This window comes from Aethalodelphis obliquidens, unplaced genomic scaffold (assembly GCF_003676395.1).
Source record: "Aethalodelphis obliquidens isolate GAN/ISIS:26980383/991018 unplaced genomic scaffold, ASM367639v1 scaffold25, whole genome shotgun sequence".
In the NCBI taxonomy this organism is placed as follows: Eukaryota; Metazoa; Chordata; class Mammalia; order Artiodactyla; family Delphinidae; genus Aethalodelphis; species Aethalodelphis obliquidens.
In genome coordinates, this window is record NW_020837969.1 from 32,860,087 (window position 1) to 32,886,199 (window position 26,113).

Genomic DNA, 26,113 nt, shown 5'->3' on the forward strand with positions numbered 1-26,113 from the left:
GTATTCTGCTGCTTTGGGATAGAATGTTTTATAAAGAGCAATGGACTGGCCTGAAGGCCAGTGTTTCTGGACTGATTTTCTGTCTGGATGATCTCTCCATTGACGTCAGTTAGGTGTTCGAGTCCCCTGCAAATATTGTGTTACTGTCGGTTCCTCCCTTTATGTTTGTTAATATTTGCACTATGGATTTAGGTGCGCCTATGTTGGGTGCATATATACTTACCATGGTTATATCTTCTTGGATTGACCTTGGATTAATCCCTTGATCATTATGTAATGTCCTTGTCTTCTGTCTTTGTTTCCATTTGTATGGAATATCTTTCTCCATCCTTTCACTTTAAGTCTGTGTCTCTAGATCTTAAATGATTCTCTTGTAGGCAGTCACTGAGGGCCCAGTGTGGGTGTGACCTTTGTCCCACTTCACATCCAGGGCCTCTGCCACCCTGGCTGCGGGGCTGAGACCTTCACATCCTGGGCCTTTCTCCCAGGACACAGCTTGCAGACTGCCACTGTGTCGTGCTGTTATTTTTCTTACAAAGTTTAGGAGGAAAGAGAACTTCTTGAATGCATGGTTTTAACAAAAGCAGGGACATGAAAGGCTTAAAATGCCATTCAAAAATCAGGGTGGGCAGGTTTCTTTGTTGGATAACTGTTTACACCTGGCCAGCTCTCCTCACCTCTTACCTTTCCGGCTCCAGAAGGAGATGGACTCCTGCTGCAGAGACTGGACGAGTTTCCTTCTGAAGCTCCTGATGCTTCACGGAGCTGGGTTTTTGAGCTGCTTGAGCAAGAAGGGAGATAGGACGTGCATTCCTGCTGGGTCCTCAGCTCTGGACGTGTGAGCTGTGGCCCCAACTCCCCTGAGTCTGACTGACTTAAGAGCGAAGCGGGAAGACCGAGCAGAGTGTGACAGTCCCTTTAACAAAGGTCCCATGGGGGACCAGCTCTCCTGGCAGACGGCTCATCACCAAAGGCTCAGTGTGTGTGAACGCACGGCAATTTCGGGATGCCGGGCTGTGCGGGCCATTCTTTCCTTTTCTCCCTCATGTGTATTTTCTGCACAGACATGTACTCGTAGTAAAATAAGAGAAAAAAAGGTATTTGAAAAATAGAAGTAAACAAATTATAGCTTTTATTTTTGTGGAAACTCAATAAGAAACATCATATAGGCATTTAGAAAAAGACTTCAGAGGCAAAACTTTTGAGGGGCACGTTTTTATTATAAATGTAATATGTTTGATTAATGAAAAATCACAATGAAGTACCGAGAAAATGTTTGTCAATATAAAAGTTTCAGCAGCATTTCCATAGTTTCAGGCTCTAGCATTAGCCACACTTCCTCCCGCTATCGAAAAAGAAGACGCCAGGGGGGCTCCAGCAGAACATCGTGCTGCTCCACTTAGTGAAGGCCTCAAGGAAGTCAAGTCCAGTGTATTGTCTAACAGCTCAGCCCTCCCCACTCCTGAGCTTCCAGAATGTCAGAGCACTTGCCTCCTTCAGGCTGCAGGGGAGGAGGGGGCGGAAATTCAAACTGGACTTGATATGTAGTGCTCGGTCACACGTCCTCGCCGCTGTACCTTCTCTACACTGACAACAACGAAGGGCCAAGATCTGGCACGGGGCAGCAGTGGCAGCGTGGTGGCGGGGAGGGGGACCGGAAGTGGGACGTGCACACACGCGGGGGGGCTGGTGCCTCACCGTACACCCTGCTCCAGGGCAGCTCAGAGCATGGTGGTCCTGCCGCATCCCAGGCTAATGGTAGGATTAGTGAGAAGGGGAGACAAACAGTATGAAAATATAATACTGGCAAACTATTCCCCTGCTTCTTTGGTACTTTCCAAACTTCTCTGATCAAAAAAGGATAAGGGAAGCACACCATTAAAAAATTACAGTTTTAAGTATTTACAGAAGCAATTATGATATATTACATAATCAATACACAGTATATGAACAAATTCTTCAGTGAAAGCACTTGTGAACTCCTGTTCCAGTATTCAGTAGCACACTGACACACATACACCTTCCCAAATGGGTATCATCCATCCTGTATCTCACTTACGTTACAGTATATTAAATGGGAAAAAAATACCATTTTCCAATCTACACTTTCCTTTTCAAAGGTTCTTAAAATTTGCCACTGAAATCAGTATGTACAAAGATTTGCTGAATATCGACTTCTAGGCAAGTGTCTCCACTCCCATTTCGAGTATGTCTGAAATAGCACTACCTATTATTCTATGTATACCATATATATTTAATATATAAGTAACCGCACCATGTTATGTCACCACGATACCAGTTTAGTGCACATGATTATGTACAGTAGTCAAGTTAGCTCTGGAGGACGACTACACCTAGGTGGACGGTGTGGTTTGGAACATCACAGAGGGTCGTGGAGGCGCTGGCGGGAGACAGCACGCAGCGCCCACACGCAGCCCGGCCCATCCCTTGTTTACCGGCTGGAAGAGGACCGGTCACACGAACGGAAGGATCCCGTACACGAGCACAGCCATGACAGCAGCACTGAAGAGCCCTGCTACAGGCACGGTCACGAACCAGGCCACAAAGATGTTCCGGAAGAGGCGCCAGTCCACGGCCTTCCGCGAGCGAATCCAGCCCACGGCCACCACCGAACCGACCTGGAGGGGCACAGGCGTTTCAGAGTCAAACCAGAGGCGAGACACAGTCTACACACTCGACCGATGTTAACTGGCTAATCTCAGAAATAAACTACATCACAGGATTCCCAATTCTTTCCCCTAAATTGGGTAAAAGCTTTTAAAAATACTTTTTAGATTTTAGGTACAATTATTTTAGGATTATTCCATTCAGAATTCAGGTTCTGATGCACTTTTCCACCTGTATTCTGCTCTATTTGAGCGGAAGCTTAGCCAACCAAATGTTTTCTATTCCCCCTGCACCTTATCAACTAGCGATGACCGCCCTCGTTTTAAAGATTCCCCAGGCATGATACTGCTTATTACAGTATGTGAACCTGCTAGAAGTACACAAGGAAATGGCGATAAAGTATCCTTCTCCTGGAATAACAGCATCATAAAATGTTGGAGCTGGAGACCTCTGCAAATATCTAATCCATCTAATCCCCGTGGCTCAGTCTGCAGAGAATAAAACATTTCCAGAGGGTTTGGGGCATGAGGAGATTTGTAAATCACGGCAGGTTGAGAACTAGAGCTGAGGCCTCGTGATCTTAAACTGGTTTTCTCCACTATCTCCAACTGCCTTGCAGTCCTTGTACTTCAGCTGATTAAAAAATTAACTAAATGGGCTTCCCTGGTGGCGCAGTGGTTGAGAGTCCACCTGCCGATGCAGGGGACACGGGTTCATGCCCCAGTCCGGGAAGATCCCACATGCCGCGGAGCGGCTGGGCCCGTGAGCCATGGCCGCTGAGCCTGCGCATCCGGAGCCTGTGCTCCGCAACGGGAGAGGCCACAACAGTGAGAGGCCCGCGTACCACACACACACAAAAAATTTAATTAATTAACTAAATGGAGCGTAAATATAATTGGATCTGTCAATCATGCCTCACAAAATGATAGAGATACTTGAAAATCGGAATGTTAACCTGGATTAAGATATTCTTCTGTACACTCGCAGTTCGTTTTGTGATTTGTTGAAAATGTACAAGGGAAAACCCCACAATTTTAAGTATCTAAAAATGGAAATCATAAGAAAGTACAAATCCTGTAGCATCTCACACCTCACTCAGGCTCTGGTGAAGCTCAGAGACATGCCCTTGACGGTGCCCTTGGCCACTGGGAGGTGGCCCCTGAAGATGTCCAGGAAACAGGCTTCGTCTCTACTGACCCACAAATACTTCAGTCAGAAGGGGCCAATGAGGTTCAAAGAGCAACTGGGGTCTCTTCTGGGGTCAACAGAAAAAATAAAATCCAACACTTGTTTATGGAAGCAAACTGGAACACCAAAACCAGCAGCATATTTAAAGGCAGTTAATCTGACATTTTGACAACCCAAGCCGTGATTAACCAGCGATTCCATACATCTCCAGGTAGCAACGAACAACCCATCGAAGGGGCATCAAAATGATCATTCTACGTAAACCCTTTGTCTATAACCAGTGTACTGCACGAACCTGATTATCCTGCTTAGCAGTTCCTAGCACACGCCAGCCAACTGAGACTTTTCTACTGCAAAAGGACTAGCTAGGTTCTTCTGGTCCTCGAATATGGTCAAATCCACTAACACTAGTTTCCGAGATTAGACTCTCCTTGTTACCATCCTTCCAGGGCCTGTCCCTCTTCAGCGCACTTCAGCTCGGCTCACACATAGAGAACGTGCTCAAGTTTCAAGGTTATCTACGCCCTCTTCCTTTGTTAAAACACTTTTCTTAAAAAAGCATAAAAGTAATATAATCGTATTATAGCAAGTTTATGTAAGAGGAGTGGACAATTACCCACTACTAATGGGTTGCCCCAAAACACCACTATTGTCATGTTTATATATTCCTTTCTACTATTTTTTATAAATATACCTTTATTTGTAAACAATAGGGTACATTACTATTTCCTTTCTTTAAGAAAATAAGCATCTTCCCATAGTGCTCACAGACTTCCTGAGTATCATGTAAAATGGTACACCCTATAGGTGGATGTACCTTTATTTAAACATTTCCAATTTGCCTCTAATTTTTCCCTATTAGAAATAATTTCATGATTAATATACTCATTCATATAGCTTATATTTAGGCTTTAAAAAATAATATTCCCTGAAATGGATTATTAGTTACAGGGGGCATCTTAAAAATATCTTGAAATAATGTGGAAACTTAGAGAAAATCTGTAAGAACTCTCATACCCCTCTTATGCAAATTCACCAATTTTTAATATTTTGCCACAATCATGAAGAAACATTTTAATACCACTGAAATATCCTGTTCCTCACCAACTGCCCACGGCCACCCCCCCAACTTCTGCTAAAGATTCAGCAATCCAAGCTTTATTACAGGGGTTGCAAAGTGGTGATTTACCAACTCCCTTCCCATGTTATCAGACGGAATGTTACTTTGAGAAAGAACTCTTTCCTCTCCTAATGCATTTTAGGATCTTGATACCTACTGCCAAATCAGTTGTAAATGTACAAGGGCATCCCTAATCTGTGAATTTCAGCACACTATAACAATCCTGTGAATTGTTCTCTTTTTGCTAATCAATCAACAAAACATGTGTTACTGTTGCTTTTATTTGCATATCTTTAATTACTACTAAGGCTGAACTTTAGTTATGTATCCAATTTTACTCCCTCTAGTCTTTAGATATAAAAATTGTCCTTTCCATAAAGATGCAAAACATGACACCAAAATATAAAACATGGGAGGTGGGGGAGGAGTAAAAAACCGTAGAGCTCTTAGAATGTGTTGGAACTTCAATGACTATCAGTTTAAAACAAGTAGATATAGGTTGATGTATATGAACTGTATATGATACGATATATATGTATATGTATATGATAACCACAAATCAAACTTATAACAGATGCACAAAAAGCAAAGAGAAAGGAACTCAAGCATAACACTAAGGAAAAGCATCAAACTATAAGGGAAGAGACTAAAAGAGGAAGAAAAGAACAAATGAACTACAAAAACAACCAGAAAACAAAGTGGCAATAAGTACATACCTATCAATGATCACTTTAAACATAAATGGACTAAATGCTTCAATCAAAAGACACAGGGCGGCTGAATAGATTAAAAAACAAGACCCATCTATATGCTGCCTACAAGAGACTCACTTCAGAGCTAAAGACACCCATAGACTGAAACTGAAGGGATGAAAAAAGGTATTCCATGCAAATGGAAATGAAAAGAAAGCTGGGGTAGCAATACTCGTATCAGACAAAATAGACTTTAAAACACAGTCTATAACAAAAGATAACAAAGGGCATTATATAATGATAAGAGAGTCAATCCAAGAAGAGGATATAACATTTAGAGACATATGCACCTAATGTAGGAACACTTAAATATATAAAGAAAATATTAACAGACATAAAGGGAGAAACTGACAATAATACAATAACAGTGGGGGACTTTAATTCCCCACTTACATCAATGGATAGATTGATCATCCAGACAAAAATTAGAAAGGAAACACTGGTCTTAAATGAACATTAGATCAGATGATCATCTACAGAACATTCCATCCAAAACCTGCAGTATATACATTCTTTTTAAGTGCACGTGGAACTTTCTCCAGGATGGATCACACAAAACTAGTCTCAATAAATTTAAGAAGATTAAAATTATATCAAGCATCTTTTTCAACCAAAACAGTATGAAACTAGAAATCAATTACAGGGAAAAAAATGGAAAAAAACACAAAACAACAAAAGACTAAACAACCTGCTACTGAAAAACCAATGGGTCAATGAAGAAATCAAAGAGGAAATAAAAAGATACCTTGACAGATAAATGAAAGTGAAAACACAACTGTCCAAAATCTGTGGAATGAAGCAAAAGTAGTTCTAAGAGGGAAGTTTATAGTGATACAGGCTTACCTCAAGAAACAAGAAAAATCTCAAATAAACAACCTAACTTTCCATCTAAAGGAATTAGAAAAGGAAGAACAAAGCCCAAAGTAGCAGAAATAAGGAATAATAAAGATCAGAGAGGGAATAGAGACAAAAAAAAAAAAAAAATAGAAAAGATCAGTGAAATCAGAGATGTTTTTCTTCCAAAAAAAATCCTGACAAACCTTTATCCAGACTCATGATAAAAAGAGAGAGGGTACAAATAAACAAAATTAGAAATGAAAGAGAAGTTGCAACCAATATCAAACAAGCATAAGAGACAACTACAAACAGTTATATGCCAACAAACTGGACAACTTAGAAGAAATGGATAAATTCCCAGGCACATACAATCTTCTAAGACTGAGTCAGGAATAAAAGATCTGAACAGACCAATAACTAGTTTTGAAACTGAATCCGTAATCAAAAGACTCCCAATAAACAGAAGTCCAGGACCAGATGGCTTGACAGAGGAATTCTACCAAACATTTAAATAATTAATACCTGTCCTTCTCAAACTATTCCAAAAAATCGAAGAGGAGAGAACACTTCCAAACCCGTTTTATGAGGCCAGTATTACCCGGATATCAAAACCAGAAAAAGATGCTACAAAAAAGGAAAATTACAGGACAATATCCTTGATAAACACAGATGCAAAACTCAACAAAACATTAGCAAACTGAATTCAACAATACATAAAAAAGATAATACACCATGATCAAGTGGGATTTATTCCTGGGATGCAAGGGTAGTTTAATGTCCACAAATTAATCAACATGATACACCTCATTAACAAAATGAAGGATAAAAATCACATGATCACCTCAATAGATGCAGAAAAAGCACTTAACAAAATTCCACATCCTTCTATGATAAAAAAATCTCAACAAAGTTGGTATGGAGGGAACATATCTCAACATAATAAAGGCATTTATGATAAACCCACAGCTAACATCATACTCAATGGTGAAAAACTGAAAGCTTTTCCTCTAAGATCAGGAACAAGACAAGGATGTTCACTCTCATCACTTCTATTTAACATCGTATTGGAAATCCCAGCCACAGCAATCAAATAAAAAGAGAGAGAGAGAGAAATAAAAGACATCCAATTGGAAAGGAAGAAGTAAAACTGTCACTGTTTGCAGATGACATGATCCTATATTTAGAAAACCCTAAAGACTTCACCAAAAAACTGTTAGAACTAATAAATGAGTTCAGTAAAGTTGCAAGATACAAGAGTAATATAAATAAATGTGTTGGATTTCCATACACTAATAATGAACTATCAGAAAGAGAAACTAAGAAGACAATCCCATTTATAGTCAAACCACAAAGGATAAAATACCTGTGAGTAAATTTAACCAAGCAGGTGAAAGATCTGTACGCTGAACACTAGAAGACACTGATGAAGGAAACTGGAGACAATACAAATAAATGGAAAGATATCTTGTGTTCATGGACTGGAAGAATAATATTGTTAAAATGTCAACACTACCCAAAGCAATCTACAGATTTAATGCAAAGCCTATCAAAATACCCATGACATTTTTCACAGAACTAGAACAAACAGTCCTAAAATTTTTGTGGAACCACAAAAGATCCTGGATAGCCAAAGCCATCTTGAGAAAAGAGAACAAAGCTGGAGGTATCATGCTCCTTGACTTCAGACTACACTATAAAGCTACAGTAATCAAAACAGTATGTTACTGCACAAGAACAGACAAACAGTTCAATGGAACAGAAGAGAGAGCCCAGAAATAAACTCGCACACTTATGGTCAATTAATCTATGACAAAGGAGGCAAGAATATACAATGGGGAAAAAACAATCTCTTCAATAAGTGGTGCTGGGAAAACTGGACAGCTACATGTAAAATAATGAAATTAGAACATCTTCTCACACCATATACAAAAACTCAAAATGGGTTAAAGACCTAAATGCAAGACATGACGCCATAAAACTCCTAGAAGAAAACAAAGGCAGTATGGTCTTTGACATTGGTCTTAGCAATATTTTTTTGGATACGTCTCCTCAGGCAAGGGAAACAAAAGCAAAAATAAACAAACAGGACCTAATCAAACTAAAAAGCTTTTGCACAGTGAATGAAACCATCAACAAAATGAAAAGGCAACCTACTTAATGGGAGAAGATATTTGCAAATGATATGTCCAATAAGGGGGGAATATCCAAATATATAAACAATTCATACAACTCAATATAAAAAAAGAAACAACCCGATTAAAAAATGGGCAGAGGACCTAAATAGGCATTTTTTCAAAAAGATGTATAGATGGCCAGCAGGCACATGAAAAGCTGCTTGACGTCACTCATCATTGGGGAAATGCAAATCAAAACCACAATGAGACATCACCTCACACCTGTCAGAACGGCTATCAACAAAAAGACCACAAATAACAAATGTTGGCAAGGATGTGGAGAAAAGGGAACCCTGGTACACTGTTGGTGGAAATGTAAACTGGTGCAGCTACTATGGAAACCAGTATGGCGGTTCCTTAAAAAATTGGAAATAGAACTACTATATAATCCAGCAATTCCATTCATGGGTATTTCTCCGAAGAAAATGAAAACACTAACTTGAAAAGATATGTGCACCCAATATTCACAGCAACGTTATTTACATACAAGAGCCATGACATGGAAGCAACGTAAGTGTCCATCAACAGATGAATGGATAAAGGAGAAGTACTGTGGCACAAGGGAATATTACTCAGCCATAAAAAGGAATGAAACGCTGCCATGTGCAACAACATGGATGAATCTGGAGGGTATTATGCTGTGTGACATAAGTCAGAGAGACACAAATACTGTATGCTTTTACTTATATGCGGAATCTAAAAAATAAGACAAATAAATATAACAAAACAGAAAGAGACTCACAGAATCAGAGAACAAACTAGTGGTTACCAGAAGGGACAGGGGTGGGGAGAAGGGTAAGAGATGAAGGGGATGAAAAGGTACAAACCACTAGGTATAAAATAAATAAGTTATAAGGGTATAATATACAGCACAGGGAATATAATCAATATTTTATAATAACTTTGTATGGAGTATCATCTATAAAAATATCAAATTACTATGTTGTACACCTGGAACTACTATATTGTAAGTCAACTATAATTCAATTTAATAAACACCAGCTAGAATAACATCATGATAACATAAAAAAGTCTCTTCATGTATTTTGCCCATTTACATATTGGAATCTAAATGTGTCTCTTATTTGTTTATGTGGTGTTTAAATAAATTTTTTTTTTTTTTTGTGGTATGCGGGCCTCTCACTGTTGTGGCCTCTCCCATTGTGGGATGCACAGGCTCAGCGGCCATGGCTCACGGGCCCAGCTGCTCCGCGGCATGTGGGATCTTCCCGGACCGGGGCACGAACCCGTGTCCCCTGCATCGGCAGGCGGACTCTCAACCACTGCGCCACCAGGGAAGCCCCAAATAAACATTAACTCTGATATTTAATGCAAATACTTTCTCAATCCAGTATTTTGCTTTCACTTTTAAGTTTCTAATTTCATGCAATATAATACGCTACGCTTTTCTTCTGTGATTTATCCTTAGCTTGAATATTTGATAAATTCTCATTTATTTTAAATTTTCTAAAATAAAATTCTATTTTATTCTAAATTTTAAAATAGTTTAAAAACATCAAGCCATCAGACCTATGTTCACGTATTTTGAGAACTGTGGGTCTACTTTTATTTTTCTAGGGTGATAGCCAGTTACTCAACTTCAATTATTGGTTAAAATTTTCCTGCCCCAAACTATATGCTCATATATACTAGGTTCTATCTCTGGTCTATCTACTTTTTTATACAAGTGTCTAATTTTTTATTATTGTGGTAAAATACATAATGCAAAATTTATCATTTTAACAATTTTTAAGTATACAATTTAGTGGCATATAGATCCTCATTGTTTGGCAGCCATCATCACCATTTATCTGCAGAACTTTTTTGTCATCCCAAACTGAAACTCTCTGCCCATCAGCCCTCCTTCTCCCCACCCTCCTGCCTCCTGTTTCCTTATAGTAGACTTCCTATCTGCTGAGGCTACTCCCTCTTCATCGCTTTTCTCTGTAGATCATTTTATATTCTTGCTAATTTAACCCACCAAATTAACTTTAGCCTTATTTTGGAAAGTTATGAGAAAAATTTGGTTGGGCTAGTGTTTGAGGACTTTCCCACCCAATGACACAGTGTGTCTCACATTCAGGTTTTCTTTTACCTCTGAGCAAAGCTTTGTGCCTTTTTCATGTACATCATTCACTTCACTAGGGTTTTCAAATGTCTTTTTGGCATGTATTTCAACAGATGACCGTACATTGTTTTCTAATGGATCGCTGAGCCGTGTGTTATTGAAGACGTCTGTAAACACCCATTTGTTGAGCGCTGTGAGGGGCCAGCCCTGCACAGGCACCAGCCCTGCCCTGTTCGGAGCCTGCATTCTGATAATCCAGATCAATGTGGTCCTGCTGAAATGTTCTTTCATGATATTGTTGATGTCATTTACTAGCATCTTAAAGTTTTAAAATCAACATTCATATGTAAACACAGCTTTCATTGTTTGTGATGTTTTTAATCAGGTTTCGGTATTAGGGTTATTCAGTATATGTTTTATAGACCAAACTGGAGAGTTTCCTGTTTTATTTTGTTTTTTTCTCCTACATTATGGAAAGTTCATATAATGTGAGAATTATCTATTCTTTTAAGATGGAAAAGATTAGCCAGTGAATCCATCTACAACTGGAGTCAGCAGTGGCCTCCTCCTTTTTGCCTTTTCAGGTGAGAAGAATTGTTTTTGGAGAACTTCCTTAATTTCTTCCTATTGCTGTGGTCAGGGTTTCCACTTTTTTTCTACTTTTTGTATCACATTTATTTGTCATGTATATTTTTGCAAAAAATAATTCATTTTACAGAGGTTTTCAAATCCTTAGCATACAGCTATATGGTTTTATATTTTAAAATTCTCTCCCAAATCTGTTATGATGACTTTCTTCTTTCTAACTTAATTCCCCTCCCTTCCTTTTCTAAGAATTTGATGTTATTTTGTTAGTAAACACTTTCCTCTCCCCTTCTCCTTCACTAGTTTTGTTTTAAAATTTATTTTGCTTTTATATCCTTCTTGCTGTTTCCTGAGAATTTTTATTGTTCTGAACTTTTTATAAAATACTAATCTGAATGTTTGGTTCTTTTATTTTCCCTTTGCTCAATTAAAGCATGTAAATATATAAATTTTTATCTGAGCATAAGTTTCCTATGTATACACACACAGACACACAATTTGTTTTTTTCTCTTTTCCAAGAAATCTATGATTATAATTTTTAAGCTCCTTGATTCAACTGTTACTTAAAAAGAGCATTTTAAAATGTCCAAGGGGATACTTCCTTTTTTCAACATATATTTTTAGTTTAATTTATTTGGGATTAGAGATTGTGTAGAATATCTGTTCTTATTTTATAAATTTAGTTGTGATTTTTATCATGGTCTTCTGAATTTATGACTAATTTTTATAAACGTTTCATGATACTTGACAAGAAGGCATAAAAATTTGATATATATTTATTAATTATACTGCTATAAATCAAATCCATTATATTCCTAAGTACTTCTGTCTTCTTCATTTGTCACAGACTTAGACACATTAATTTCTGAGTTCTAACAGCTTTTGCCTTATGTTTTTAGTTGTTATGTTATTTGGATCACAAGGGGCCCAGAGTCCCATGTCTTCACTACTGATGAGGTCTTTTGTTGATATAAGGTGGTATTCTTTGCTGCGTTCCGACTTGCATCTTAATAAGTTGAGTGTGTTTCCAGATTAAGTCCATCACCAGGCACTAACAGCAACAGAATTACTGAGAAGTAGGGGAACCAGACAGCGTCGATATTACGAGTCATCTAAGGTAGCCCTTTCATCTTCCAGATTAGAAACGGAAACCTAGGGGCTAGTGGTCCTATTGGTACTTATTTTTTAAATTGAAGTATAATTGATTTACAATGTTGTATTAGTTTCAGGTGTACAGTAAAATTATTCAGCCATATATATATATTTTTTCAGATTCTTTTCCATTATAGGTTATTACAAGATATTGAGTATAGTTCCCTGTGCTATACAGTAAGTCCTCGTTGTTTATCTATTTTACATATAGCAGTGTGTATCTGTTAATTCCATACCCCTAATTTATCCCTCTTCCTCCGTTACCCCTTTGGTAACCATAAGTTTGTTTTTTATGTCTGTGAGTCTGTTCCTGATTTGTAAATGAGATCATTTGTATCATTTTTTAGATTCCACATATAAGTGATATACGGCATTTGTCTTTCTCGGTCTGACTTACTTCACTGAGTATGATCATTTCTAGATCTATCCGTGTTGCTGCAAATGGCATGATCTCATTCTTTTTTTATAAGCCTTTCACATTTAGCGGTGCTTGTTTACAGACACACTGGTTGGAGTTTTCAGGCTGTGTGTAAATGGAGAGCCCATCACTGTCTTGGTCACTGCGGTACCCTTGGTGCCCAGAGTGGGAATAAACAAGCTTTTCAGGAATGGCAGGAATCTATGAACCTAGGAAAATCTGCAAGCTGCTTTTGCTTTGTTGAAGTTGTTGGTGGGTATATTTGTATACAGGGGGCCCACTGGAGATATTTTAGAATTCCTCCAGGTACTGGGCAGCCCTGGGTTACAAGGCCTGGGTTCCAGCCCTGGCCCACCCCGGGGGTCCTTGGGTAACTCCCTGAAACTCGCGGGGCCTGTTTCCTCTTCCTTCATCTTTAAGGTTCCTTGTGGCTCCAACAGCCCAGGTACTAGACAAGGAATTCCCTCTCCCACTGAGTTCTAGAGCACATGACAGTGGTTAATATCATCCGGAATTCACTCGAAGGCAATTGAGTCACTTCGGCCACCTTATATTAGAAAAAAGAACTGAAACAACCGTGTCTTACGATTCCATGGAAACGATTTCTGCCTACTTCTGTCCCCCTGTCAAATCCTGGGCCCCTGGGCCTACAAACACGGTTCGTGGACGCACAACCTCAATGCAAAACCCACTGTGGAAACAACGAGAGAACCAGGGCATGTGGAAGGAGGGCACGCTCCCGCCGGGCACGCGTGGAGCGGCCACGTCTGCGGGACGGGAGGCGATCCGAACCGCTGCCGGCGGTAAGGGCCGGGATTTGCCCCCGGGACACCCCGCCGTGACTCTTCCACCGACCGCGTGCCGAGCGCTGCCTGAGCTCCCCTCGGCCCCGGGTGACCGGGCAGGACGCGCGGGCGCCGGCCTACCTTGCAGTGCGTGGTGCTGACGGGCAGCCCGACGTTGGAGGCGGTGACCACGGTGAACGCTGAGGCCAGCTCGATGGTGAAGCCGCTGCGGAGGAGACAGGGGATGCGTCACGGGCGCCGCCGGTGGCTCGCCGGCCCTGGGTGCCCAGGCCTCACCAGGACGCTCCTTGGGTGGACTGCGTCCCACGGCATCAGCAGAACCAGGGACTGCGGCATGGCGGCAACATGGCACCAACGCTTGGCATGAGGCTGCTTGCGGCCCTAAGGAGCCTCGTTTTCCCGGTATGTTTCCAAAAACCACACCCTGTAGGAGCTGGGTCAGAAATTCCTGCTGAGCCGAAGACGGTGAATTGTCATGTCTAAAGTGGCGCAGGGAAAACTACGCTCTCATTTTTAAAATGTGTACGTATCATAAAGGAGTGAATTTTTTCTCAGATCACTAATTTTTCTTCAAATCAATCTTGTAAGAGAATCATTCATTAAAATGACTTTCAAGGGGGAAAAGATCTCTTACAATAGGTAGTTCCAAGTTTTATCTGTATTTGGAAAGTTCTCCTGTGAATTTGTTATTTAACCAATAGCTCTAAAGCAGTGGTCCCAACCTTTTTGGCACCAGGGTCCGGTTTGGTGGAAGACAATTTTTCCACAGGGGGATGGTTCAGGCGGTAATGCGAGCCAGGGGGAGCCATGGGGAGCCACGGGGAGCGGCAGATGAAGCTTCACTGGCTGGCTCACCCTCGCCCGCCACTCACCTCTTGCTGTGTGGCCTGGTCCCTAACAGGCCACGGACCGCTGCCGGTCTGTGGACCAGGGGTTGGGAACCCCTGCTCTAGAGGATACACACTAGAAGGACCATAGGAAATAACGTGGGAGTCTCCAAACCCCACCCCAGGGCATGGGCACCCCGCCTGCCGGCTTAGCCCAGGAAGCAAAGGAAGGATGTAGAGTAAACCTTGAAGGGCAGCAGGGGACAGCTGCCTGCAGCCAGCAGGTGGAGCTGGTGAGCAGAGGATTTTCGGGAAAGGCAGGCCCAAGAGCCCTTTTCTCCCTCCTCGCCTGCTCTCTGGACCTCAGGCGGGGTAAGGGCAGTGGGAGTGTGGGAGGGGAACAGGGTGCGGGTGTGGCTGCAGGTGGATTCGCTTTTTCTCTTCCCCTCCTGCTTCTCCCTCCATTCCCATCCCTCCCACTCCCACCCTCATCTTGTGCCACTGCTGAGCAGTGCATGAGGGACGGGTGAGGATGGCGCACGGGGAGCCCGCTGCAGACCCGGCTGTGCAGAGAGCCGCGCTGGGACGTCCAGACACACCCACTCCGCGCCGCCCCGGCGGCTTACCTGGACGGCGTGATGGGGGTGAGGTCCTTCCCCATGGTCTGGATCACTCTTCTCCCCCAAACCCAGAGGCCTGTACAAATTCCAACCCCTCCGTAAAACAGCAGCCAGACGGGAGTCACTGCTTCTTGTAGGACCGCACCTTGTTCATAAATCAGCCACAGAGCTACCAGGGGACCAATGGCATTACTGGGAGGAAAAAAGAGGTTAATTGTACAAACATCGTACATGCATACAGATGACGCTGTACATAACATGCAGGGACTTCTCTTCTTGAGAACAGCCCATCTGTCGCATTTGGGGCTTGCCTATGTAATCTACAGGTGATAAAAATGATTTAGTAACTTGCTTGGTTGTGGTTTAAAAAAACAGAAAGTTTACCATCTTGACTATTTTTAAGTGTACAGTTCAGTAGTGTGAAGGATATTCACACTGTTGTGACACAGGCCTCCAGAACTTTTCATTGTGGAAATCTGAAACTCTGTACTCATTAAATAAGAATTCCCTTTGCCCCTGTCCCACCCCCGGTAACAACCGTTTAACTTCATCTCTGAGTTGGAGTAGCTCTGCGAGGTTTCTCCTTAAGTGCAAGTGTATGGTGTTTGTCTTTTTGTGGCTAGTTTATTTCACTTAGCATAATGCCTTCAAGATTCATCCATGTTGTAGCATATAACAGAATTTCCGTCCTTTTTTTTTTTTTTTTTTTTTTTGCGGTACGCGGGCCTCTCACTGTTGTGGCCTCTCCCGTTGCGGAGCACGGGCTCCGGATGCGCAGGCTCAGCGGCCATGGCTCACGGGCCCAGGCGCTCCGCGGCATGTGGGATCTTCCCGGACCGGGGCACGAACCCGTGTGCCCTGCATCAGCAGGCGGACTCTCAACCACTGCGCCACCAGGGAAGCTCCTCCATCCTTTTTAAGGTGGAATATTCCACTGTGTGTGTGTGTGTATACATACGCACACACACACATACACATACACACACACACACACACACACACGCACACACCCCATATCTTGTTTAGCTGTTCATCTGTTGATGGACACTGGGGTTGCCTCCACGTCTTGGCTATTGTGAATAGTGCTGCTGTGCACACGGGTGTGAAAATGTCTCTTTGAGACCCTGCTTTCCATTCTTTTGGGTATATGCCCAGTAGTGGGATTGCTGGGTCATATGGTAATTCTATTTTTAATTTTTTGAGGAATCTTCAGACTTTTCCACAGTGGTTACACCATTTTATATTCCCACCAACAGTGCACAAGAGTTCCAATTTCTCACATCCTTGCCAACACTTATTTTGTTTTTAGAGTAGCCATCTTAATGGTTGTGTGATTTGTTAATTTTTTTTTTTCTGGCTGTGATGGGTCTTTGTTGCTGTGCACGGGTTTTCCCTAGTTGTGGTGAGTGGGGGCTACTCTTTGCTGCAGTGTGTGGGCTTCTCATTGCGGTGGCTTTCCTTGTTGCGGAGCATGGGCTCAAGGCGCATGGGCTTCAGTAGTTGCAGCACACAGGCTCAGAAGTTGCGGCACGCGGGCCCTAGAGCGCGCAGGCTTCAGTAGTTGTGGCATGTGGGCTCTAGGGCACACAGGCTTCAGTAGTCGTGGCACGTAGGCTCAGTAGTTGTGGCTCACGGGCTCTAGAACACAGGCTCAGTAGTTGTGGTGCAAGGGCTTAGTTGCTCTGCGGCATGTGGGATCTTCCCGGACCAGGGATCGAACCCATGTCCCCTGTATTGGCAGGCGGATTCTTAACCACTGCACCACCGGGGAAGTCCCTAATTTTTTTAAAGTACTGAAAAATCACGAGAAGTGGATACAAATTCTTTTTTTTCTTCCTTTCTTTCTCTATTTCTTTCCATTTTCACTGCCAGCACAGCTACTAACATAAGCTACCAATTTGGGGCAGCTGTGCCAGCCTCCCCACTATGGGATCACAAACATTATTGCTAATCATTAGTTCTCAGGCCCACCCCTTAAACTGGCTATTGTCACTCCCATTTTACTGATGAGAAAACTGATGCCAAAGTCATGTCCCTAGCAGGAAGCAGAACTGGGATGTGAGCTGAGGACTCACTCAGGTGCTCACCCCTCCCCCAGGCCCCCTCTCGTCACTCAGGCCCTTGGCAGGCAGGCACTGACTTTTCTGGGGGGTGCCACAGCTTTTTTTTTTTTTTTTAAATTAAGACTTTATTTCTTTAGAGCAGTTGAAGATTCATAGCAAAACTGAGGGGAAGGTACAGAGGTTTCCCATATACCCTCTGGTCCACACATGCATAGCTTCCCCATCATCAACACCCCCACCAGAGTGGAACATTTGTTACAACCGATGAACCCATACTGACCCATCAGAATCATCTGAAGCCCATCGTTTACAGTAGCGTTCACTCTTGGTGGTGTACATTCTATGGGTTTAGACAAATGTATAATAAATGACATGTATCTATCATTAGGGTATCATACAGAGAATTTTCACTGCCCTAAAAATCCTCTGTGCTCTACCTATTCATCCCTCCTTCCCACCCCAACCCCTGATCTTCTGTCTCCATAGTTTTGCCTTTTCCAGAAAGTCATATAGTTGGAATCATACAGTATGCAGCTTTTCATATTGGCTTCTTTCATTCAGTAATATGCATTTAAGGTTCCTGCATGTAATTTCATGGCTTGATAACTCATTTTAGTGCTGAATAGCATTGTGTAAATGTACCAGTTTTTATCAATCCACCTATTGAAGGACATCTCGGTTGCTATGTTTTGGCAATTTTGCGTAAAGCTGCTATAAACATCCATGTACAGGTTTTTGTGTGGATATAAGCTTATCAGGATAAATACCAAGGAGCACGACTACTGGATGGTACAATAAGAGTATGCTTAGTTTTGTAAGAAACTGTCCCACTGTCTTCCAAAGCAGCTGTACCATTTTGTATTCTCACCAGAAATGAATGAGAGTTCCTGTTTCTTCACATCCTTGCCAACACTTGGTGTTGTCAGATCAGTTGACTGTCATATTTATGTGGGTCTATTTCTGGGCTCTCTATTCTGTTTCACTGATTTATCTGTCTGTTCTTTCACCAATACCATACTGTCTTGTTACTGTAGCTTTACTAGCAAGCTTGAAGTCGGGTAGTATCAGTCCTTCAAGTTTGTTCTCCTTCAATTTTGCGTTGGCTATTCTGGTTTTTTTGCCTCTCCATATAAACTTTAGAATCAGTTTATCAGTATCCACAAAATAACTTTCTGAGGTTTTGATTGGGATTGCATTGAATCTATAGATCAAGATGTGAAGAACGGACATCTTGGCAATATTGATTCTTCTTATCCTTGAACATGGAAAATCTCTCCATTTATTCCATTCTTTGATTTCATCCATCAGTTTTACAGTTTTCCGCATATAGATCCTGTACACATTTTGTTAGATGTATCCCTAAGTATTTCAAGGTGCCAGTGTACATGGTACTATTGTGTTTTTGAATTTCAAACTCCACCTGTTCTCTGCTAATATGTAGGAAGTGATTGATTTTTGTATATTAACCTGTATCCTGCGTCCTTGTTATAATTGCTTATTAGTTCCAGGAGTTTTTTTTTTTTTTTTTTTGGTCAGTTCTTTCAGATTTTCTACATAGATGGTCATGTCATCTTCAAACAAAGACAGTTTTATTTCTTCTTTCCTAATCTGTATACGTTTATCTCCCTTTCTTGTCCTAGTGCATTAGCTAGAACTTTCAGTACCGTTTTGAAAAGCAGTGCTGAAAGGGGACATCTATGCCTTGTTCCTGATCTTAGTGGAAAAGCTTTGAGTTTCTCACCATTAAGTATGATATTAGCTGTAGTTTTTTTGTATTTTTTTATCAAGTTGAGGAGTTCCCCTCTATTCCTAGTTTACTAAGAGTTTTCATCACGAATAGGTATTAGATTTTGTTAAATGCTTTCTTCTGCATGTATTGATATGATCATGTGACTTTTTCTTTTTAGCCTATTGACATGATGGATTACATTAACTAATTTTCGAATGCTGAACCAGTCTTGCATACCTCAGAGAAAGCTCATTGGTCATGCTGCATAATTCTCTTTATACACTGTTGGGTTCAATTTGCTAATAGTTTGTTGAGTTTTTTCTTCAGCGAAGTTCCTAAGAAATACAGGTCTATAGTTTTCTTATAATGTCTTTCACTGGTTTTGGTACTAGGGTAATGCTGGCCTTACAGAGTGAGTTAGGAAGTATTCCTTTTGCTTCTATCCTCTGAAAGAAATTTGTAGACAAGTACAATTTCTTCCTTAGATATTTGGCAGAATTCATCAGTGAACCTATCTGGGCCTGGTGCTTTCTGTTTTGAAAGGTTATTAATTATTGATTCAATTTCCTTAATAGATATAGGCCTATCAGATAGTCTATTTCTTCTTGTGTGAGTTTGGGCAGTTCTGTCTTTCAAGGAATTGGTCCATTTCACCTAGGTTATCAAATTGGTTATTCATAGTATTCCTTTTATAGTATTTTGTAGTATTATCCTTTTAATGTTCATAGGATCTATAGTGATGTCCCTCTTCCCTTTCTGATATTAGTAATTTGTGTTCTCTCTTTTTCTCTGAGTTAGCCTGGCTAGAAGCTTATCAACTTCATTAATATTTTCAAAGAATCAGCTTTTTGTTTCATTGATTTTTCTCTACTAGTTTCCTGACTTCAATTTTATTTATTTCTGCTCTAATTCTTATTATTTCTTTACTTCTGCTTACCTTGGATTTAATTTGCTCTTCTTTTCCTATTTTTCTAGGCTGGAAACTTAGATTGATTTTATTATTATTTATATTATTATTTATTATTTACTGATTTTATATCTTCCTTCTTTCCTAATATATGAATTCAATGCAATTTGAACCAGTCTTGCATACCTCAGAGAAAGCTCACTTGGTCATGCTGGATAATTCTCATTATACATTGTTGGATTCAATTTGCTAATAGTTTGTTGATCCACCTGCCAACGCAGGGGACACAGGTTCGATCCCTGGTCCAGGAAGATCCCACATGCGACGGAGCAACTAAGCCCACGCACCACAACTCCTGAGCCTGCACTCTAGAGCCCACGAGCCACAACTACTGAAGCCCGCGTGCTGCAACTACTGAAGCCCACATGCCTAGAGCCCATGCTCTGCAACAAGAGAAGCCACCGTAATGAGAAGCCCGTTTACCGCAACGGGAGTAGCCCCCGCTCGCCACAACTAGAGAAAGTCCGTGTGCAGCAATTCAATTCAATTTTCTTCTAAGCACTGTTTTTGCTGCTTCCCACAAATTTTGATGTGCTTTCATTTTCATTTAGTTCAAATATTTGAAAATTCCTCTTGATATTCCTTCTTTGATCCAAGTGTTATTTAGAAGTGTGTTGTTTTTTGTTTTTGTTTTTGCGGTACGCGGGCCTCTCCCGTTGCGGAGCACAGGCCCTGGACGCGCAGGCTCAGCGGCCATGGCTCACAGGCCCATCCGCTCTGCGGCATGTGGGATCTTCCCGGACCGGGGCACGAACCCGTGTCCCCTGCATTGGCAGGTGGACTCTCAACCACTGAGCCACCAGGGAAGCCCTGTTACAGTGTTTTGATCTCCAGTATTCTTTTTGGTTCTTTCTTAGGATTTCCTTCTCTCTGCTAACCTTGCTCACCTAATGGATGCCTACTTTATCCATCAGAGACCTCAGCCTATGAATCGTAGCTGTTTTCAATTCCTCATCTGATAATTCCAACATCCCAGCCATGTCTGGTTCTGAATTTTGCTCTGTCTCTTCAAATTGTGTTTTTTGCCTTTTGGTATGCCTTGTAAATTTTTCTTGATAACCAGACATGATCTCCTGGGTAGAAGGAACTGCTGTAAATAGGCCTTTAGTGATGTGGTGTGAGGTCTGGGGATAGAGAAGCCTTCTGTAGTCCTTTGATGAGGTCTCGGTCTCTCAGTGAGCCTGTCCCTCTGGACTGTGAACTTCACTAGTGTTTCTCAGTTTCTGCTTCCCCCTTAAGTGGGACAGGATGGCTCGAGGTGGGTGCTTCCCTTTGCCCAAGCGGAAGGTGAGGGAAGTCTGGAGTGTATTTCCCCTCCCCAGGTCAGTTAGGCTGTGGTAATCCCCCTGCAGGCTGGGCTCTGGTGACCTGGTTTCCCCTGGGAGCAGGCCTGGTTAAGCACACAGTCGCTCTCTTCTGTCAAATGCTTTCCCTCTTCCCTATCTCTTCCCTGATATTTACTGTGAGGACCTGGTACAGCTCTTGGACGTAAAACTCACAATATCATGGGGTCCCCCTACCATGGGTCCCCTGGAGCCTCTAACTCTCTACTTGTCCCCCTGAACCTCCAGGGTCCATCATTCCAGTCCAGGTTTCCCTGGTTCCATGGCAGCTTCCACTCCTGAGTCACTCTTCCAGGACTGTCTGTCCCTCCAGTCTTGGGGGCAGTGGTTTGTCCTGTGTCCTCCTCTCCTTTCTGGATCCAAGAAGAGTTGTTGATTTTTCAGTCCATTCGGTTTTCTCCTGTTGTTAGGGTAGAGTGACAACTTCCAGGCTCCCTATGGGCTTTCAACAGCCTCTGTAGCTCTCAGCCCACCCTCCACTCTGCAGACTGAGTCACGAAGAGCCAGCTCCCAAGCCCGCTTCTCTCCAGCTGTGTGACTCTGGGCAAGAAAGTCACATTTCTGAGCTTCAGATTCCCTGTCTTTGAAGGATACCACTTAGGACTGCACAGGACTGCTCTGAGGAGGGTTAGGGTAAGTTACAAGTGGTTCAGCTCTGAGCCCTGGTATAGACTTGATAACTTCTTCCTGAAGGAACAGAAGCCCCCTCTTCACATCACACTATTATTTCTAAAACCTTGCTTTCATCAGACCATATCCCTGCTCAAAAGCCTCAAAAGCAGCCCCCAAACTGCAAACAGTTGCGCTAAACTCTGGTCACCTATAGCAGCTACCACCTAGACTCTTCCTCTGGCCTTTAAATGCTGTTTTGAGGTGTTCTGTTACTTTTCTACGTGTATGTCTTTCTTGTCTCCTTAACTGGAATTTAAACTCCTAAAGGACAGGGACCCAATTCATAACACTTTGACAGTACCAGGCTTTCAATAAAGAATTTGTGGATAAAGAGGAGGAAGTGGGCTGGTGGGGGAGGGCAGGAAAAAAATTATTAAGAGGAGACAGAACATGGTGCCCCCAATTAAATAACATGGCGACCCCTAGACGACACTGAGCAGAACATAAGATGTCCAGGCCTCTTCTCTGGCACAAAGACTTCTTTTAAAAAGAACAGAAACGCTGGTGCACGTGGGTAGACAGTGTAAAACAGAGTCATATAACTGAGCAAAAACACAAAAGCAACAACGGCATGTTTTCCTGATTTGGACAGAAACATTAGCCTGTGTGATAACTATAATAATAGTAAGAGTGAAAATGTAGGGATATTGATTATGGGAGAGCACTGTCTTGAGCTTGTTATATAAAGCATCTCACTTAATCTTCACAGAAATCCCATGTGGTTGGTACTAGCTTTACTCCCACTTCACAGATTGGGACACTGAGGCTTTGGGAAATTCAGTGACTGGTCCGGAGCTGCCCAGCCAGTGAGAGGGGGGTAGAGACTACACATTCGGGGCTTCCACGACCCACCGACCTGAGCGTCTCCACGCTCTTGCTTGTGGCTCTTCCCGGAACCCCACCCCCCACCCCCAAGGCATGTCCTGCCTCGGGCCCTCGCATCTGCTGTCCCCTCTTCCGGAATGTTCTCCTACAGACGAGCACATGGCTGCGCCCTCAGCCCCTGCAGGTGTCACTCGGCGAGCCCTCCTGACCCGAGCAGCCGTCCAACACGGCAGCCCTCCAGGGGTCCCACACCCCTTTCTACTCTTCTCTTCCCTTTAACGCGTGTCACCGTCTGGCACACTACAGGAGCTACTTATTCACAGGTGACCCTTGAACAACTCGGCGGAAATCCGGGTACTGCTCTCTCTGACTCAAAACCAAAAGGAACTGATTAATGACTCAGGCAGGGCAGGAAGCTGGAACGGCGTGGGCAGAGTCAGGGCTCAAACCCCACGTCTTCTGATAACGCGTGTTGTGATCTCCGATCCAACACAAACCTTCCCCCACACCTAGTTCATTTAAAGATCCGTGCAGTGAAGATGCGGGTGCTACACTCGTGGGGGAAAAGCCCATGTCGGTGGACCCGGGCAGTGCAGACCCGCGAGGTTCCAGGGTGGCCGTGTGTCTGCCGTGCGCCTCCCCCCCGCCCCGCCCGCGCGCCCTGGGCACTGACCTTACGTCGTTGCCGCCGTGCGCGAAGGAGCCGAAGCAGGCGGTGAGGACCTGCAGGAAGTGGAAAAGCAGGTGGACCTCGGCCGAGTCCTTCTCCTCCTTCTCGTCGTCCGCTGCGTCATCGCGTGGAGGCTCGGGCTCGGCCAGCGGGGTGGCCAGGCGCACCTCCACGCCGCCCTCCTCGGCCTCGATCTCGGCCTCTGCCACGGCGTTGCAGTAGCTGGAGTAGCTGTCGTAGCGCAGCCGCCGGCGGGAGTAGGCCACGGCGTCGGCCACCAGCTTCTCGCTGTCCTCGGGCGCGGGCGCGTCGCCGCGGCGCGTGGCCAGGCCGGGCAGCCCGCAGATGGCCGCCGTGTAGCACGTGTAGCTGTTGTTGCGCCGCAGCAGCCGCGGGGCCCCGTCCGGCGCTGGCCGCTCGTCGCGGATGCGGTGCAGCAGGTCCTTATAGAGACCCGAGTCCTTGTGCACCGTGTGATACACGTGGCCGTCGCCGCGCGCTGGGCCGTCGAAGCCGAAGGTCCCGTTAGACACGGGCGACTTGGCGCCGTGTGTCATGGACAGCGCCCGGCCTGCAGGGGGACAAGGGGACAGACTGAGAGCCGAGGTCATCTGGGGAAGGCGGGGTGCGGGTGCTTTTGCTTTTTCCCACGTGCTCCATTTTCTAACTTGACTATGAAGGCCCTGCAGTATGGTTCAAATAAAAAGGGAAACTTGGAAACATACAACAAAGGGTAAGTAAAACTAACATGGTAGTTAAAAAATGGTGTTACGGTCTCTTAAAATGCGTCTTCCAGAAATCGCGGTAGCATTCTCTCCTTTTCTAGGAACCAGTAAAAGGAGGATTCCCTGTAAGGAGCTCATTTTACAAAAAACTTCATATAAGAGGGACCCAACCCAGACTCCTGTGAGATACACGCTGTAGGTGCTCCTTAAAAATATGACACAAATGGACTCATCTATGAAACAGAAACAGAATCACAGACATAGAGAACAGACTGGTGGTTGCCAAGGGGGAGGGGCTGGGGGAGGGTTGGAGTGGGAGGTTGGGATTAGCAGATGTAAGCTATTACATAGAGAATGGATAAACAGCGAGGTCCTACTGTATAGCACAGGGAACTATATTCAATATCCTGTGATAAACCATAATGGAAAAGAATATTTTAAAAAAAGAATGTATATATATGTATAACTGAGTCACTTTGCTGTAGAGCAGAAATTAACACAACACTGTAAATCAACTATACTTCAATTTTTTAAAGAGAGGCCAGTCTGGGCAGTCAAAGGCGGATCTGTCAGATCAGTGGGCAGTTTGTTTGCCTTCTTTGGCCAAGTCCCAAATGCAGCCTGGAAATCGGTACCAGTGCCCCTGCAGGGAGGTGGGCCAGGCAGACGCTGGTGCCTGCCCATCACTGTCCAGAGATGCTGTGGGACAAAGGACCGCCCCCCCCAAGATGGTCCTGATGGTTTCTGTGATTCTCTAGTGGGACCCCCTCCCGTTCCAATGTCAGCTTTCGCTCTGCGTCTTCCAGGAGGAAGGTGTTTGTATTAAGCTGGATAAACCGACCTTCCGATCTCCAGCAGTTAGGTGACTGCACGTGGAAGATGCAGGTGAGGCACTCAGAGGGGTGGTACGGGGGGTCTGGGTGCCGCTGGGAGACTGTAGGTAAATGGCTCTTGGAGGAAAATCACAGGACACGAGTAAGCCTGCTCTGCGACTGCCTGGTCCCTGAGGCCTCTTTAGCGCCTGGGTTTTCTCAAAGCAGAAACCGGGGGACACTTGTGTGCACTGGAGGCTCAGTGCCACACGCAGGCCGGCAGGCCCAGCGCCACCTCAGCCCCCGGGGTCTTACCGTATGGTACGCGGGGGTGGTGTCCCCCTGTCGTGCTTTCTGAGGTCCCGGACGGCTCCGCGGCCGACCCGGTGAGGGGGATGGTGCTGTCGTCATGAACCCTGGCACCCGGTAGCTCTTTAAACACTGGGGACTCCGCTTCCTGAATTTTGTTGAGGCTTTCATCAGAGACTCGTGATAAAGCACTTTCTTTTTGTAATTTGCCTGAAGAAAATAGAGTCATAACTGAAAATTCTGTCAGAGAATTCTTGTTACTGACAAATGAATACAAAAATAAATATTTGACTTGTTATGTACTTACTTTGGGAATGAAGAAAAAAGTTAGACTAAATAAAGTGGAGAGTTCAATCATCTGGGAAACACAGGCTAGAAAACTCAGCTACGGAGGGAAAGATGGAGGCTCAGGCCTGAGTTATCTCATCCAAGACCAACAAAAGAGACAGTCTTAGATCGATTCCCAAGGCAAACATTCTGTAAATACTACAACCATCTAGACTGGCCTTCTATTTTCTTAAACTAACCTCAGAATCCCTGAAGTGTTTATCCTTTTTGTCTTCAAAGATACTGTTATAGTCTGCTTGGTTTTCTTCTGTTCAATAAATGACTGCTCTCAGATTTCTTCAGGCCACCAAATCTTCGGAAACAAGTAAATCATTTTCCTCAAAAGGAACAGAGAGGGCTTCCCTGGTGGCGCTGTGGTTGAGAGTCCGCCTGCCGAGGCAGGGGACACGGGTTCATGCCCCAGCCCGGGAGGATCCCACATGCCGCGGAGCGGCTGGGCCCGTGAGCCATGGCCGCTGAGCCTGCGCGTCCGGA

General features: G+C 43.5%; 1 protein-coding gene across 12 annotated transcripts in view; it reads right to left on the minus strand.

The window, feature by feature from the left end:
* Nucleotides 1-1,111: 1,111 nt before the first annotated feature.
* The window catches only part of SLC20A2 (solute carrier family 20 member 2), a 104,573-nt gene continuing 79,571 nt past the window's right edge, over nt 1,112-26,113 (minus strand). For 11 of the 12 annotated variants that reach the window (XM_027122937.1, XM_027122939.1, XM_027122941.1 and 8 more), the window contains 5 exons: nt 25,298-25,501; nt 23,449-24,016; nt 15,183-15,368; nt 13,850-13,934; nt 1,112-2,639 (listed from right to left, as the gene is read on the minus strand). In XM_027122937.1, the coding sequence (XP_026978738.1) occupies nt 2,475-2,639; nt 13,850-13,934; nt 15,183-15,368; nt 23,449-24,016; nt 25,298-25,501 (1,208 nt within the window). In that variant the 3' untranslated portion in view covers nt 1,112-2,474. The other variant, XM_027122945.1, reaches the window with a different exon arrangement.